This window comes from Cydia strobilella, chromosome 23 (assembly GCF_947568885.1).
Source record: "Cydia strobilella chromosome 23, ilCydStro3.1, whole genome shotgun sequence".
Taxonomy (NCBI): Eukaryota; Metazoa; Arthropoda; class Insecta; order Lepidoptera; family Tortricidae; genus Cydia; species Cydia strobilella.
This window is the reverse complement of record NC_086063.1, coordinates 9,545,293-9,560,267: the sequence shown is the minus strand read 5'-3', so window position 1 is coordinate 9,560,267 and position 14,975 is coordinate 9,545,293. Positions and strand designations below refer to the sequence as shown.

The following is a 14,975-nucleotide window of genomic DNA, read 5'->3' as shown; positions in this document are numbered from 1 at the left end:
GGTGATATTTTATACAGTGCACTTTTTATTATAATTGACTCTATGGGTCTGAAATCAACCTGACATTCTTACACAAATTGTCTGAAGATAGATTAAAGAGATATAAAAATGTCTATGTTTGAATCTCGCTAAGGGCATTTTTGTGATTCAAAAATTGGATGATGCAATGCGATTCTTGCTTTCTTACACGCAGTAACAAACTTATTTAATAATTTACCGTATTTTGGTAAAATAACTTCCAAGTTCAAAGTATTTTCCGCTACCTGTGTTGTGACGTTTTTAAGTATTATATGTTAACGCGTTGCATTCATTAAGGCGCGATTCGGGAAATGAATTAGAGATTCACATGTAGATGTGAAATAGTAAAGATATGTGACGTTCCACGACAAAAGGTACCTTATGGTGGCAAAAGGTACGTAAGCGCCATCCAATATCAATTGGAGCGGCGTTAATAATAGCGTAAGCGCCAACCGCCATAAGGTACCTTTATCCGTGGGACGTCACATATCTTTACTATTTCATATCTTATTGTGAATCTCTAATTCATTTCCCGAATCGCGCCGTAGTTTCTGTATAACTATCCTTAACTAAGTGAAATTCTATATTACCTATTATATTTGATAAGCTAAATAATGACACAATTTGTGCCCTGTGTTTATGACAACCTGTATCTATTATTGTGTTTAACCTCCTGTGAATAATCTTTTACGTATCGCCACAATTTCGATTGCAGGGCAAAGAAAACTTAGTGAGTACACCATTAGGTAAACTGCATGCCAAAAATTCAAAATCTCCAATTGGAATCTTGTAGAATTCCACTTTTCATTAATATTCAATTCCACGACATTTTATTAATATAAAAAACTATTTCCTAATTAAGCTTTAAACGATTTGGATGAATCTTTTTATTTTATTTGCTTATGTCATTGCTAGTAGAAATACTCCCTACTTCATAACAAAGACTGTCTTAACTGTCATTTAAAAGTCTTCTTTATATGATTTTTTTATTACCTTTAATGGTCTCTTAATTCAATAGAGTTAGACAAAGAATATTCTGCAGAGATTTTGACAGCTCACGCAGTGGCAGTGTTATTTATACGTCATAATTTCATAGAAGTTGACGTTTAAAATAACAGCTGCACTGCACTGCTTGTGCTGTCAAAATCTCTGCAGACTTTTCTTGGTCTAAATCAATTAACTTTCAATAAAGTATCTAATAAAATTATAATATAATCCTTGTGATGATGTTCTTTACAAAAAATGTATTTACTTCAACAACCCAGGTAGCAAACTAACGTCAGCGACGTTATAATGACGTCATTATTACATCATAATAACGTCGCTGACGTCATAATAACGTATAAATGCTACTGGCGAGGTAGCAAAGTGACGTCAGCGACGTTATAATGACGTCATTATAAAGTCATAATGACGTCGCTGATGTCATAATGACTTATAAATGCTACCTGGGAACATATTCCTACTTTTACTTACCTCGTACATCAAATGTTACATTCACATGTCTACTGAATGTTCATGTTTCCATTTTAATTTAAGTTCATTATCTGCCATATTTGATTCTAACCGATTTATTTCAGTGTTCTTTTACAAGTAACAGTCGTAACCCCGACGATCATTGCAATCAGTGGCGTAGCGTGAACCAATCTAGCCGTGGGCGAAAACCACATCTGCGAGGCCCTTTTCAATGTGTTATCCCAAGGTTCGCGAGGCCCCCCTAAGTGCGAGGCCGTGGGCGAAGCTACGCCACTGATTGAGATCATAATATTCATAATATTTCATTGAATTAATTGTTTCTTTCGTGTTGTTCATTGGTTACCTATCCAAATCATATTGTTATTTTTTTTTTCATATTTCCCCATTTTCTCCTTATTTCCTTTCATTTTGTAGTTTTCATTTTTTTAATATTTATATCGTTAAATATTACAATCACACTTTCCACACCTACTTGCTTTCAATAATTTATTCTTATTGTTACTTATTTTTATTGATAAATTTAAAGAGGTACTTTTCTAAAAATATTAAATTTCAGTACCGTTTTAGATAAGAATACTGAGAATAGCCTTCTGTCTAAGAACCGGCTCCAAAATATGCCTGCCCCATACCTACGCGTGCGACAAAAGTGTGGATCAGCTAGGTCGACATGGCTTCTCATGTATCAAAAGCGCCGGCCGACTTGACCACCATGGCACCATTGTTGCTCCGTCGGGTCGCCTGCCACCGTCTCCGTGCCTGCTATTCTTGAACCCGCGGGTACGGTAAGAGACGATGGCAAGCGACCCGACGTAGCAACAATGGTGCCGTGGAAACTAGGTAGGCCTCTGGTGTGGGTCGCCACATGCGTGGATACCTTTGCACAGTCCCACATCCAACCACTCGTGCACAAGTCAGCCCTGCCGACCAGGCCTAACAACTCAAGCGCCAAAAATACTCATCTTTACTGCGAGACTATGAGTTTGCGGCGCTCGCAGTGGAGACAATGGGACCTTGGTCGGCCATGAAAGCCTTTATGAGAGCCCTGTCGACACGGCTGGTCGACGCTTCAGGAGACCAAAGGGCGCTTAACTCTCCCAGCGGACATCGCTGACAATACAGAGAAGTAACGCAGCCAGCGTTATGGGGTCAATGCCACAGGTGGTGGTTTTGGACGGGGGGCTAAAACTTCGGTAGAATTTTTTGTATATCTATAGTTTTTCCTTTTATATTTAGCTTTAATTTAGTTTTATTTAATATTATATCACATTAAATGTCAAATGGTAATCAAATTAAAACGTTAATGTCTATACCGCACTTTAATTTCATAAAAATCTTAAACAAACGTTTAGTATTTGTAAATTAAATTAAATAAAAAATGAATCGTTCTTAATTAAATAGAAAATATGGAATAAACTACTTCATAAAATTTCTACTTTAAATAAATTTGTAAAACCCCATAGAGAAAGTTTTTTGAATAAATCATATCTATTTTCGTGTATCCTTCATTTCAGGGTAAAGGCACAGGATCTGGACACAGAACCTTGCTTTACGGCAATGCTATTCTACTGAGGCATCTTAACAGTGACATGGTGAGTATATTTTTTAATATTCTATATTTAATTAATAAGTAGATCTTATGTGTTTGCCATAGACTTATTTTATTATTTGTTACCCAGGTAGCAAAGTGACGTCAGCGACGTCATAATGACGTATGTGTGACGTCATAATGACGTATAAATGCTACCTGGGTAGCTCATATTCCCACTGCTGGGCAAAGGCCTCCTCTCTTTCCTCCACGCATCTCGGTCTATGGCAATATTAGGCCAATCTTTTCGAATGACGTCAAGGACTACCGTGACGCCATGTTTGGTGTCCGGCCCAGTCCCATGGTTAAGCTTACCGGCTCAGGGTTACGTCGGCTACTTTGGTTTTAAAGCGCAAGATTGAGTTTATTTATAATTATTTATGATTTCAGTACCTGGCATGTCTATCCACATCGTCATCCCAGGATAAGTTGGCGTTTGATGTCGGTCTCCAAGAACACTCACAAGGCGAGGCCTGCTGGTGGACACTCCACCCAGCCAGCAAGCAAAGGTAACATTCAGTTTTTATGGATTGTGGCATATAGGGTTCCCTAACAGCATTTATACGTCATTATGACGAAAGCGGCGTCATTGTGACATCATAATGACGTCATTATTACGTCATTATTACGTCTCTGACGTCACTTTGCTACCTTGTATTCAGTAGCAATGAATAAAAAAACAGGTTTTGCGAAATTATGTCTGTAATCATGTTCTCACTGTAGGTACCGCCTCAAGACAAAACCTAAAATACTAGAATTTCATCTGTCATCAACAATCCTTAGAATGTCATCAAATGTGACGATTTCAATCAAAAGGTACCACATTGTCGCTTACCATAAGGACGAAAATTGCTTGTGTGTTTATACGAAAAACCTGCCAGAGCGTCCTTATGGCAAGCGACAATGTGGTACCTTTTGCTTGAAAACGACACAAATATGCCTCGTAATATTTTGAAAACTTTATCAATGTTTTATGCTAAATTCGCTCTTCTTCTCGAAAATAAGATTCACTCACTTAACGCACTTAGTTACTACATCACTCAATCTAAGTCTTAAAGATGATATTCCCAGTAAACTTTCATGACACTTGTAGCTTTTTGTTTTTCCTGTTATTATACTTTGTAATGCCTTATTTGAATACAGGTCTGAGGGTGAGAAGGTGCGTGTGGGTGACGACCTTATCCTCGTGTCCGTTGCTACGGAGAGATATTTGGTAAGTTCACAAAAATATGTGCCATTTTCAACCAAAAGGGTACTCAATAAGGCGCTATTTTTATTTTATTATAGCTTCAATTCGAAATCGAAGCGACTCGATAAGCGACAATGTGGTACCTTTTGTTTCACATATTTACACTAGTTATATGGTCATTAGGATCTTAGTCACCCTGTATGCGAATGTGTACATAATTAACGCCTTGTTGTAACAGTCATTTATACTTAAATCCAGTAAACAATTTAAAACTATGACATATCAATGACGTTTCGAATATCGATCGTCCGCGATAGTACTTGCGTTTACTGTTTGTAACTATGCAATGCGTATTTACTTTAACCTGATCAGGAATTGGTCTTATTCTAAATTATTTATTTTTATTATTTATTTAATAAAATACAGAGTATTCTTACTATAATCATAGCCCCGCAAAACTCAATAAAGAGTTTGACTGTGGGGTCATAAAGTGACGTCAGCGACGTCATTATGAAGTCATTTATACGTCATAATGACGTAACGGACGTGTTAATGACGTATGAATGCTACCTGGGATATAGTAGTGCAATTACTACAATATATTGAGGTAGTGTATTTTAACATAGATTTAAATTTAGACTTCTTATTTTCACATCTTATGGCTTCGGGCAAACTATTAAGTAACTATGGAATTCTTTTCCTAAGGGTTCTATCCCCGTAGTAGTTATTAATTCTAGGAACGCATAGTTTGCCTGAAGTCACAGCCTTTGTGATGTATGTGTGATTAACTGGTGTTAATGCATCCATCCGTCCATCATTAATCGCAACATGGACAAATACGAAGTATCCTGGATCGTATTGGTCACGAAATAAAGACGATGAGAGAAAAACATTCTACCGCTACCCAAAAAACGCAACGTAATTTAGATTAATGTGGTTTGTCCATTACACGTTACCTAAATTGTGGGGACACAGTACTGACGCACATGATGCCTTTGTCATGCAGAAGAAATGCATACGCATAATCGTAAATATCAAACAAAGAACTAGTTGCAAACCACACTTTATTAGACTAGGAGTTTTAACCTTACCTTCAATTTGCATTTTAGAGTCAGCCATATTTGTTCGTAAAAATATTCATCTATTCGATTTCAGTACAAACCCCCGCCGTAATTTAGATCTAATTCTACCAGAACCAAAAATAGACATTTATAAAAAAGGCCCATACTACACGTCGATACAAATCTACAATCATATCCCCAGTTTTATCAAATCAGAAGAAAACAACAATACATTTGAAAAGAAATTAAAACAGCATTTATTAACAAAAGCATATTATACAATAACCGAATTTATGGAAGAAAGGAAATTATAGTCATAGGTCGTCCCACCTACCCCCTCCCCTACGTCCCCTATTGATCGATATGCTCGTAATACATATATATTATAATTATTGTTGTTACTAGTAATAATTTTGTGTTATATCATATACAAAGTTTATATACGTAGTTATAAGTTTGTAAAAGCCACTAGATATAGTTAAGTAACTGTAATTTAATTTAATTATCTGTATTTGCTACACCCTATTCAGGGTCCATGTGATACCATAAGAAATATGTAAATACTACCCAAAAATGTACCATGGAAGCAAGAAATAAATGAATACTGAATACTGAATACTAAACAGTTCATTTTTATTCATTTCCAGCACACGACAAAAGAGAACGAAGTATCCATTGTAAACGCATCATTCCACGTGACGCACTGGTCGGTGCAGCCGTACGGCACGGGAATTTCACGTATGAAATACGTCGGATACGTCTTTGGAGGAGATGTACTAAGATTCTTTCATGGTGGTGATGAGTGTCTTACTATACCGAGTACTTGGAGTACGGAGGGTGGACAAAAGTGAGTATTAGATTTTGAGGGAAGGGCATTATTGTAGGCATCATTCGCATAAAACCGATTGAGTAATACGGGTTGAGGCGATGCCGGACATTTCCGTTATTAAATTATCATTTAATTGCTTAAAATAATTAATAAAAAGGTACAAGAATTGCCCGCGAAAGCTAGTGAGCGAAACACGCGAAACGTCACGTGACGTCACGCGTTCGACAGATTAGTCCACATAAGTGTCATTAGTAGCAAACGTCAGATTGACCGTCCAACGTGTGACGTCATCACGCTCTGTTGAATTCGCGCCAAAAATTATGAGCGTTCCAACCGCTCAAAACTTTTCAACATTTTAAATATTTATTAATAAAATAATGTGAAGGTTTACAAAAGTAGTTTTATTTTTTCCGGTGTAAAAACAATATAAATTATTTATTTTATTTTATTTTATTTGTTAGGAAAACTTACAGCTGGAGTTAAAAGTTAGGTATTATGATTACAAAAAAAATAATCATGCATGGAGCTAATTGTCATAAATTACTTCTACACTCTTTTTCAAACTATTGCTTTCTTTTTACCCATAATGCAATTGTATCTTTGTTCACAGCATCGTGGTATACGAAGGCGGTTCAGTGATGTCCCAAGCCCGTTCGCTCTGGCGTCTCGAGCTGGCTCGTACTAAGTGGGCCGGTGGCTTCATTAACTGGCTACATCCTATGCGCATACGGCATATAACCACCGGCAGATACCTTGGAGTTAACGATCAGAATGAGCTGTATCTTATACAAAGGTAATTTAAAAAAAACTTTATTAGTATATTTTCTTCGCTGCATATCTGGTATAGTAGCTAACAACTATTTACCGTCGCACTTCAGTGCGTGTTCTCCATATACACGGTGGCTAAAAAATAAGTGCATTCCCAGGTTTTATTTGACGTTCATAAGCGCATTGTAATGCGCCTACTTGAATAATAAGCTATCTTCATCTTTGTATTTGGTATTTATTTAATGTGATAATTTCTTTCAAACAGAGATGAAGCCACAACAGCCTCCTGCGCGTTCTACCTGCGTCAAGAGAAGGATGATCAGAAGGTGGTGCTTGAAGACAAGGACCTTGAGGTCATCGGGTCTCCCATCATCAAGTATGGTGACTCGACTGTCATTGTGCAGCACTCGGAGACCGGTCTTTGGCTGTCTTATAAGGTAATTTATTATTAACAGTTTTGAATGATTCACTGTTAGTTTCACTGGACTTATATTGACCGGGATATAGACCGTGATTACCTTTTGTATTGCTTTTGAGCTCCCGATATCAAGATCAAGATGCATGTAACTTGCGTCGAAACTTGTCTAGTAATTTATTATTGCGATTTATTTAGTCAGAAAAAAAATCGAATGATATTGCTATAAAAAAAAATATTTCCTTATTTCGTACTAAAATTAGTACACCGGCCAAGTGCGAATCGGACTCGCGCACTAAGGGTTCCGTACCATTACGCAAAAAAACGGGGGGAAAATCACGTTTGTTGTATGGGAGCCCTACTTAAATATTTATATTATTCAATTTTTATAATTTGTTGTTATAGCGGCAACAGAAATACATCATCTGTGAAAATTTCAACTGTCTAGCTATCACGGTTGATGAGATACAGCCTGGTGACAGACGAACAGACAGCGGAGTCTTAGTAATAGGGTCCCGTTTTTACCCTTTGGGTACGGAACCCTAAAACGTACTTAGAAGTTGTTAAGTATGTATGAAGGAGTGAAGTAATTAATGCAAAGTACAGATGTAGTGATTAATTGTTTCGGAAACGTTCGTATTTTTCATGCTACTTCAGTCAACCTCAGTACTTTTTGTACCGAAACTGACTGAAATAGCAAGACACCTTCGTACGTTTCCGTCAAAATACGATGGAAAATATACACTACATCTGTACATGTAGAGGAAAAATAGTGCCTCTAATCAGAACTCATACATACTAAACAACTTGTTCTATTGGGTAAACCCCGAAATCATGATCGAAATCAGTTTTTTCACTGTCGCGAATCATAATATATGTCGATAATTTGTATCGAACAGTATTTTTCTTTGTAAGGAGTGACGATTTATTTCTAGGTAGGGTTGTATCGTTCCCGAGAAAGTTCTCCGTTTTGTATGGAAAACATTCACGCTCGAAAATATTTCCCATAGTTAACGGAGAACGTTCTCGAGAACGGCACAACTCTATTTCTAAACGTCTCTGTTTAGATTTAGAAACGGAAATGACTGACTATTTCTGTTTCAGTCCTATGAGACAAAGAAGAAAGGCGTCGGTAAAGTAGAAGAGAAGCAAGCGATACTACACGAAGAAGGAAAAATGGACGACGGTTTAGACTTCTCTAGATCTCAAGAAGAGGAGTCGCGTACTGCTAGAGTTATTAGGAAGTGTTCGTCGCTCTTTACCAAGTTTATAACGTGAGTTTTGACCTTATTTATATCGTTCCGTATCGTATCCTTATTTGTATCGTCTTCAGGTTTAGAATAGGTAGGCGATAAGGGCGATGGTTTAGACTTATCTAGATCCCAAGAAGAGGAGTCAGGTACTGCTAAAGTTATTAGAAAGTGTTCGTCGCTTTTTACCAAGTTTATCACGTGAATTTTGACCTTATTTATATCGTCTTAAGGTTTAGAATAGGCGATAAGCGCGACGGTATAGACTTCTCTAGATCTCAAGAAGAGGAGTCACGTACTGCTAGAGTTATTAGGAAGTGTTCGTCGCTCTTTACTAAGTTTATCACGTGAGTTTTGACCTTATTTCTATAGTGGTAAGGTATAGAATGGAAAGGTTTGATGAATGACGTATAAAGCAGAGAAAAGTTTAATTTATCACGCGAGTTTCGACCTTATTTCTATTTTGTTAAGGCTGAGGATAGGTAGGAAAGATGGACGACGGTTTAGACTTCTCTAGATCTCAAGAAGAGGATTTACGTAATCTTAAAGTTATTAGGAAGTGTCCGTCACTCTTTATTAAGTTTATCACGTGAGTTCCAACCTTAATAGTATAGTATTAGGGCTTAGAATAACAAGTCAAAATGGACAAGGGTTGGACTTGTCTAGATCGCAGTAACAGGAACTGTGTACGACGAGAGTTACATTAATTATTTATAAAAAAAAAACAAGACCCAGTGAAGAGAGCCTTTAAATGTGAGTAAAAGGAATAACACTTCATAATCAAAAATATTTATATAATACAGTACACCACCACAGTGGGGTTACCCAGAACCGGCAAAACCTACTCAAAAACATACATATCCCCAAAAATATTGATAAAAAAACCTTTTTCCAGCGGCCTTGAAACTCTACAACAAAACCGGCGCCACTCGATGTTCTTCGCGTCGGTGAACCTTGGTGAGATGGTGATGTGTCTCGAGGATCTGATCAACTACTTCGCACAACCTGATGAGGAGATGGGTAAGTCATTTGTCACCTACCTACCTGAAAATTTACACCACTGGTGATACAAGTATACTTAATTTACAGGGTTCCCAAAGTTATTAGACTATGTGATTATTTCGAAAAAAAGTTATTTAGTGAGTTGCATTCTCTGAACCAAAGATAGATATAACTCCGTAATAGATGGATACAGTCTAAGGAAAAAACGTGCCTCGAAAAATCACGAAAATTTGATTCTCGATCAGATGGCGCCACTAGTTTTGGCCAACTCTCGTATAGAGGGCGTTGACTGTTTCATTTGTTATTTATAATTTTAACGCATACCATTGAAAGAACATGGGTCAAAATCATATAAAAATAATTAATGCAAATAAAAAAATCATTTATCCATATTTAAATACATTTTAACGTATTTTTATAATTCTTCATTTTTAGTTTTAAAGTATGTCGATAGATGGCAGTGAATTTACAGCGGTTACAAAATTTACTATGACAGTAGTACTGCTCTATCTTATTATATCCTCATTGTCTGAACTCTATTGATGAGCAGCTGCCAGATGCCCGAATCCAGTTGGTAATAAAAATAGTAGGTAACGTCTAGTCTCGTTGTTATCCAAATCGTGAACCATTTTTCTCGGCTAGCTCTCCATCTATTAGTTTGTGTTTAACAGACTATTTAAATTCATATGTTTAAAATTTTAGCCACAAGAAAGATGTGAATAAAATAATTTTTATTCGTAAACACACAGACAATAGATATACATAAAAATAACACAGTGAAAATAAAGTGTCACGAAATGGCCCCATTTCAGCGTGTTGCTGGCGCCTTTCAGCGCTGATCTTCCGATGATTTGAATGTTTTGTTACTTAATCATATTCCTTTGCAGCCTTGGTTACATTAAAATTTATTTATTAAATTTATGCTACTTACTTAAAAAGATAGATTTTATAAAAAAGTGCCTACTACAGTCTCCAATGAAACTGGTATTTTAATAACAAAACTTCCGTGAGACACAGACATATTAAACATATTAATAACGGGTCACTCACGTATTTTCGACTTAAAATGCGTGAGTGACCTGTTATTAATATGTTTAATATGAAACTGGTATTGATAGGATATTTTCGACATAACATATTTTAACAATTAAATAACCATTTCCAGAACACGAAGAGAAACAGAACAAGTTCCGAGCCCTCCGCAACCGTCAGGACCTGTTCCAGGAGGAAGGCATCCTGAACCTGATCCTCGAAGCCATTGACAAAATCAACGTCATTACGTCACAAGGGTTCTTGGCTGGGTTCCTGGCTGGAGACGAGTCCGGGCAGAGCTGGGAGATGATCTCTGGATACCTGTACCAGTTGCTTGGTAAGTCATATGCATAGATAACGACATCACGTCACAAGGGTTCCTGGTTCCTGGTTGGGTTCTTCACTGGAGACGAGTCCGGACCGAGCTGGGAGATGATCTCTGGATACCTGTACCAATTAGTTGCTTGGTAAGTCTTAGCCATAGACAACGTAATCACGACACAAGGGTTCTTGGCTGGGTTCCTGGCTGGAGACGAGTCTGGGCAGAGCTGGGAGATGATCTCTGGATAACTGTACCAGTTGCTTGGTAAGTCCTATGCATAGATAACGACATCACATCACAAGGGTTCCTGGCCGGGTTCTTCGCTGGAGACGAGTCCAGACAGATCTGGGAGATGATCTCTGGATACCTGTACCAGTTGCTTGGTAAATCATAAGTATGCATAGATAACGACAGCACGTCACAAGGGTTCCTGGCCGGGTTCCTGGCTGGAGACGAGTCCGGGCAGAGCTGGGAGATGATCTCTGGATACCTGTACCAGTTGCTTGGTAAGTCATATTATGCGTAGATAACTACATCACGTCACAAGGGTTCTTGGCTGGGTTCCTGGCTGGAGACGAGTCCGGACAGAGCTGGGAGATGATCTCTGGATACCTGTACCAGTTGCTTGGTAAGTCATATTATGCGTAGATAACTACATCACGTCACAAGGGTTCTTGGCTGGGTTCCTGGCTGGAGACGAGTCCGGAGAGAGCTGGGAGATGATCTCTGGATACCTGTACCAGTTGCTTGGTAAGTCATATGCGTAGATAATTACATCACGTCACAAGGGTTCTTGGCTGGGTTCCTGGCTGGAGACGAGTCCGGACAGAGCTGGGAGATGATCTCTGGATACCTGTACCAGTTGCTTGGTAAGTCTTAAAAGGAAGTATCCTCAAGTATACATCATAGCAGCCAAGACAAAAGTCTCCCAAACTGTGTAATTTTCTTTAACCGCGAATCGAACGAGAAAAAAAGGTACAAATAACAAAATGAAATAAAAAAAATACGCATTTTCTCTTTCTTCCACAGCCGCCATCATAAAGGGCAACCACACCAACTGCGCGCAGTTCGCCAACTCCAACCGCCTCAACTGGCTGTTCTCTCGTCTCGGCTCTCAAGCCTCGGGGGAGGGCACGGGAATGTTGGACGTGTTACATTGCGTGCTGATCGACTCGCCTGAGGCGCTGAATATGATGAGAGTGAGCAATTAACTTGAATCTTTTAATGTGCCCTTTAATAACAGAGTATCGTAGTAGGTAGTGTAGTTCACAAGCCTCGCGGGAGGGCACGGGATAGTTGGACGTGTTACATTGCGTGCTGATTGACTCGCCTGAGGCGCTGAATATGATGAGAGTGGGTAATGGAAATCACTTGAGTTATGATCGATATGGAGAGAATTTCGGAGTAGGAGGAGCTCCATGAACTAGTAACATTGCGTTCTCAATTGCTATCACCTGACTAAAGCGTGCGCGGTACGCAAAACTTTGGGATATAGCAATAAAGTTGCAGATGTGTATTTGTCGAACTAGATGATCAGCCTTCAACTAAGTGGGGTGATGTGGATCAAAGCGGTTGGACCTCGAACGACAGCAAGGGAATGTTGGACATGCTTTTTTTGCCATGGCCTTGGACGAATCAGAAAAGCTGATGTATTTATAATGTACTTATGGATATAGATGGATTAGCCAAAATAACCGAGAAATATCCACAAATATTTTTAGAAAGGATTTTCAAACCCGTGTAGCGAATTAATTTTTCTCTTTTATTTCGGACTAAAACGACATAATATTGGACTAATTGTAATTGTATTTTGACGTGTAATGTATGTGTATATTGTTTTTATTTTTACAGGACGAACACATAAAAGTAATCATCTCCCTCCTCGAAAAACACGGTCGCGACCCAAAAGTCCTTGATGTACTGTGCTCTCTATGCGTCGGTAATGGAGTCGCTGTGCGATCCTCACAGAACAATATCTGCGATTATCTGCTGCCGGGAAAAAATTTACTGCTGCAAACTGCGTTGGTGGATCATGTTTCGAGGTGAGGACTTTATTATAAGATTATAAGGTTCAATTTTTAATGATTTTAATAGATCAGGCGCACCTATAGAAGGCAGTTAACTTAAACTAGTAAGTACGGTCGCGACCCAAATGTCCTCGACGTACTGTGCTCTCTATGCGTCGGTAATGGAGTCGCGGTGCGATCCTCACAGAACAATATCTGTGATTATCTGCTGCCGGGGAAGAATTTACTGCTGCAAACTGCGTTGGTGGATCATGTTTCGAGGTGAGGACTTTATTATAAGGCTATAAGGTTCAATTTTCAATTATTTTAATAGATCAGGCGCACATATAGAAGCCAGTTAACTTAAACTAGTAAGAACGGGCGCGACCCAAAAGCCCTTGACGTACTGTACTCTCTATGCGTCGGTAATGGAGTCGCTATGCGATCCTCACAGAACAATATCTGCGATTATCTGCTGCCGGGGAAGAATTTACTGCTGCAAACTGCGTTGGTGGATCATGTTTCGAGGTGAGGACTTTATTATAAGGCTATAAGGTTCAATTTTCAATTATTTTAATAGATCAGGCGCACATATAGAAGCCAGTTAACTTAAACTAGTAAGAACGGGCGCGACCCAAAAGCCCTTGACGTACTGTACTCTCTATGCGTCGGTAATGGAGTCGCTGTGCGATCCTCACAGAACAATATCTGCGATTATCTGCTGCCGGGGAAGAATTTACTGCTGCAAACAGCGTTGGTGGATCATGTATCGAGGTGAGGACATTATTATAAGGCTATAGGGATTTTCCTCTACTTAATAGTTATTTACGATACAAGTGCGGAAAAGAGGAAATTCGAAACGAGTGGCGATTAAAACACGACCGCAGGGACTGTTTTAAAATCGACACGAGCTGCGAATTACCTATTCGCACGTGTATCGTACAACGTTTTACAGTACATATGGCCCTTTCAACTTTCGACATATGCACGAAAAGTGCTCTTTTACGCACTAGTGCGAGAAAGTAGCACCATATGTACTGTAAAATAAATTATTTCACACCGTGCACGAAATAAAGCACCAGATAATTAAATATTAGAAAAACATAGATATCAGTTAGTTTATAAACACAATTACTATTTAATAAATCGGATAGAAATATAAAAAAACCGGACAAGTGCGAGTCGGACTCGCCCACGTCGCCCACCGAGGGTTCCGTACTTTTTAATATTTGTTATAGCGGCAACAGAAATAGATCCGCTCAGCGTACCCCTTACATTTCACTAAAGTGTCAAAAGGGCGTCTACATGTTGGCTTCGGCCCTCGCACGCCTTCCAAAGGCCGGAACACTATTCTTCCGTGATGGGAAAGATATATGAATCATTTACTTCATTATTACTGTTACTCAAATATAATTTTTGCAATTTACAGCGTACGTCCAAATATCTTCGTGGGTCGAGTGGAAGGCTCAGCGGTGTACCAAAAATGGTACTTTGAGGTCACAATGGACCATATTGAGAAGACGACGCATATGATACCGCATTTGAGGATAGGATGGGCAAACACTGCTGGGTAAATATAATTTATTGTATTTTACTTTCATATACAGAGTACAAAGAGGAACCTGAAGGATTTAACCACGAAATCTTGAGGGAAAAAGAAGAAAACCAATTGTTAGACTATAATTAAATTTCGCCAAAATCTTTTTCTTTATATATTTAGATGATACTTAAAAAAGTAAAACTATCGCTTTTTAACTAAAAAGTTCATTTTGGCATGGATTTGTTTTTCGAAGCGTTCCATGTGGCTTTCATCGTTCCATTGGCTTACTGAAATAAATGGTATTCTATTCTATTCTATTCTTTGATGTCGTCAATAAGGATATTGACACTAAGTCACATAATTATTGGCAACTTCTCAAATAGGCATTTTCTATCTTAAGTAGTGATTTTAATTTTAGGTATATTTTATTATTATTTAATAAGCAGGCAGGCAGTTATGACAACTAACAGGCAGGCAGTTAT

General features: G+C 38.3%; 1 protein-coding gene across 10 annotated transcripts in view; it reads left to right on the top strand.

The window, feature by feature from the left end:
- LOC134751859 (ryanodine receptor) overlaps window positions 1–14,975 on the top strand; it is a 175,998-nt gene that overhangs the window by 44,880 nt on the left and 116,143 nt on the right. For 9 of the 10 annotated variants that reach the window (XM_063687374.1, XM_063687372.1, XM_063687371.1 and 6 more), the window contains exons 1-2: window positions 13,337–13,481; window positions 14,383–14,523. In XM_063687374.1, coding sequence (XP_063543444.1) covers window positions 13,393–13,481; window positions 14,383–14,523 — 230 coding nt within the window. In that variant the 5' untranslated portion in view covers window positions 13,337–13,392. Of the gene's footprint in view, window positions 1–733; window positions 749–3,005; window positions 3,084–3,469; window positions 3,589–4,222; window positions 4,293–5,976; window positions 6,177–6,768; window positions 6,952–7,191; window positions 7,364–8,445; window positions 8,616–9,486; window positions 9,612–10,758; window positions 10,963–11,976; window positions 12,147–12,798; window positions 12,990–13,336; window positions 13,482–14,382; window positions 14,524–14,975 lie in introns of those variants that run through there. The other variant, XM_063687375.1, reaches the window with a different exon arrangement.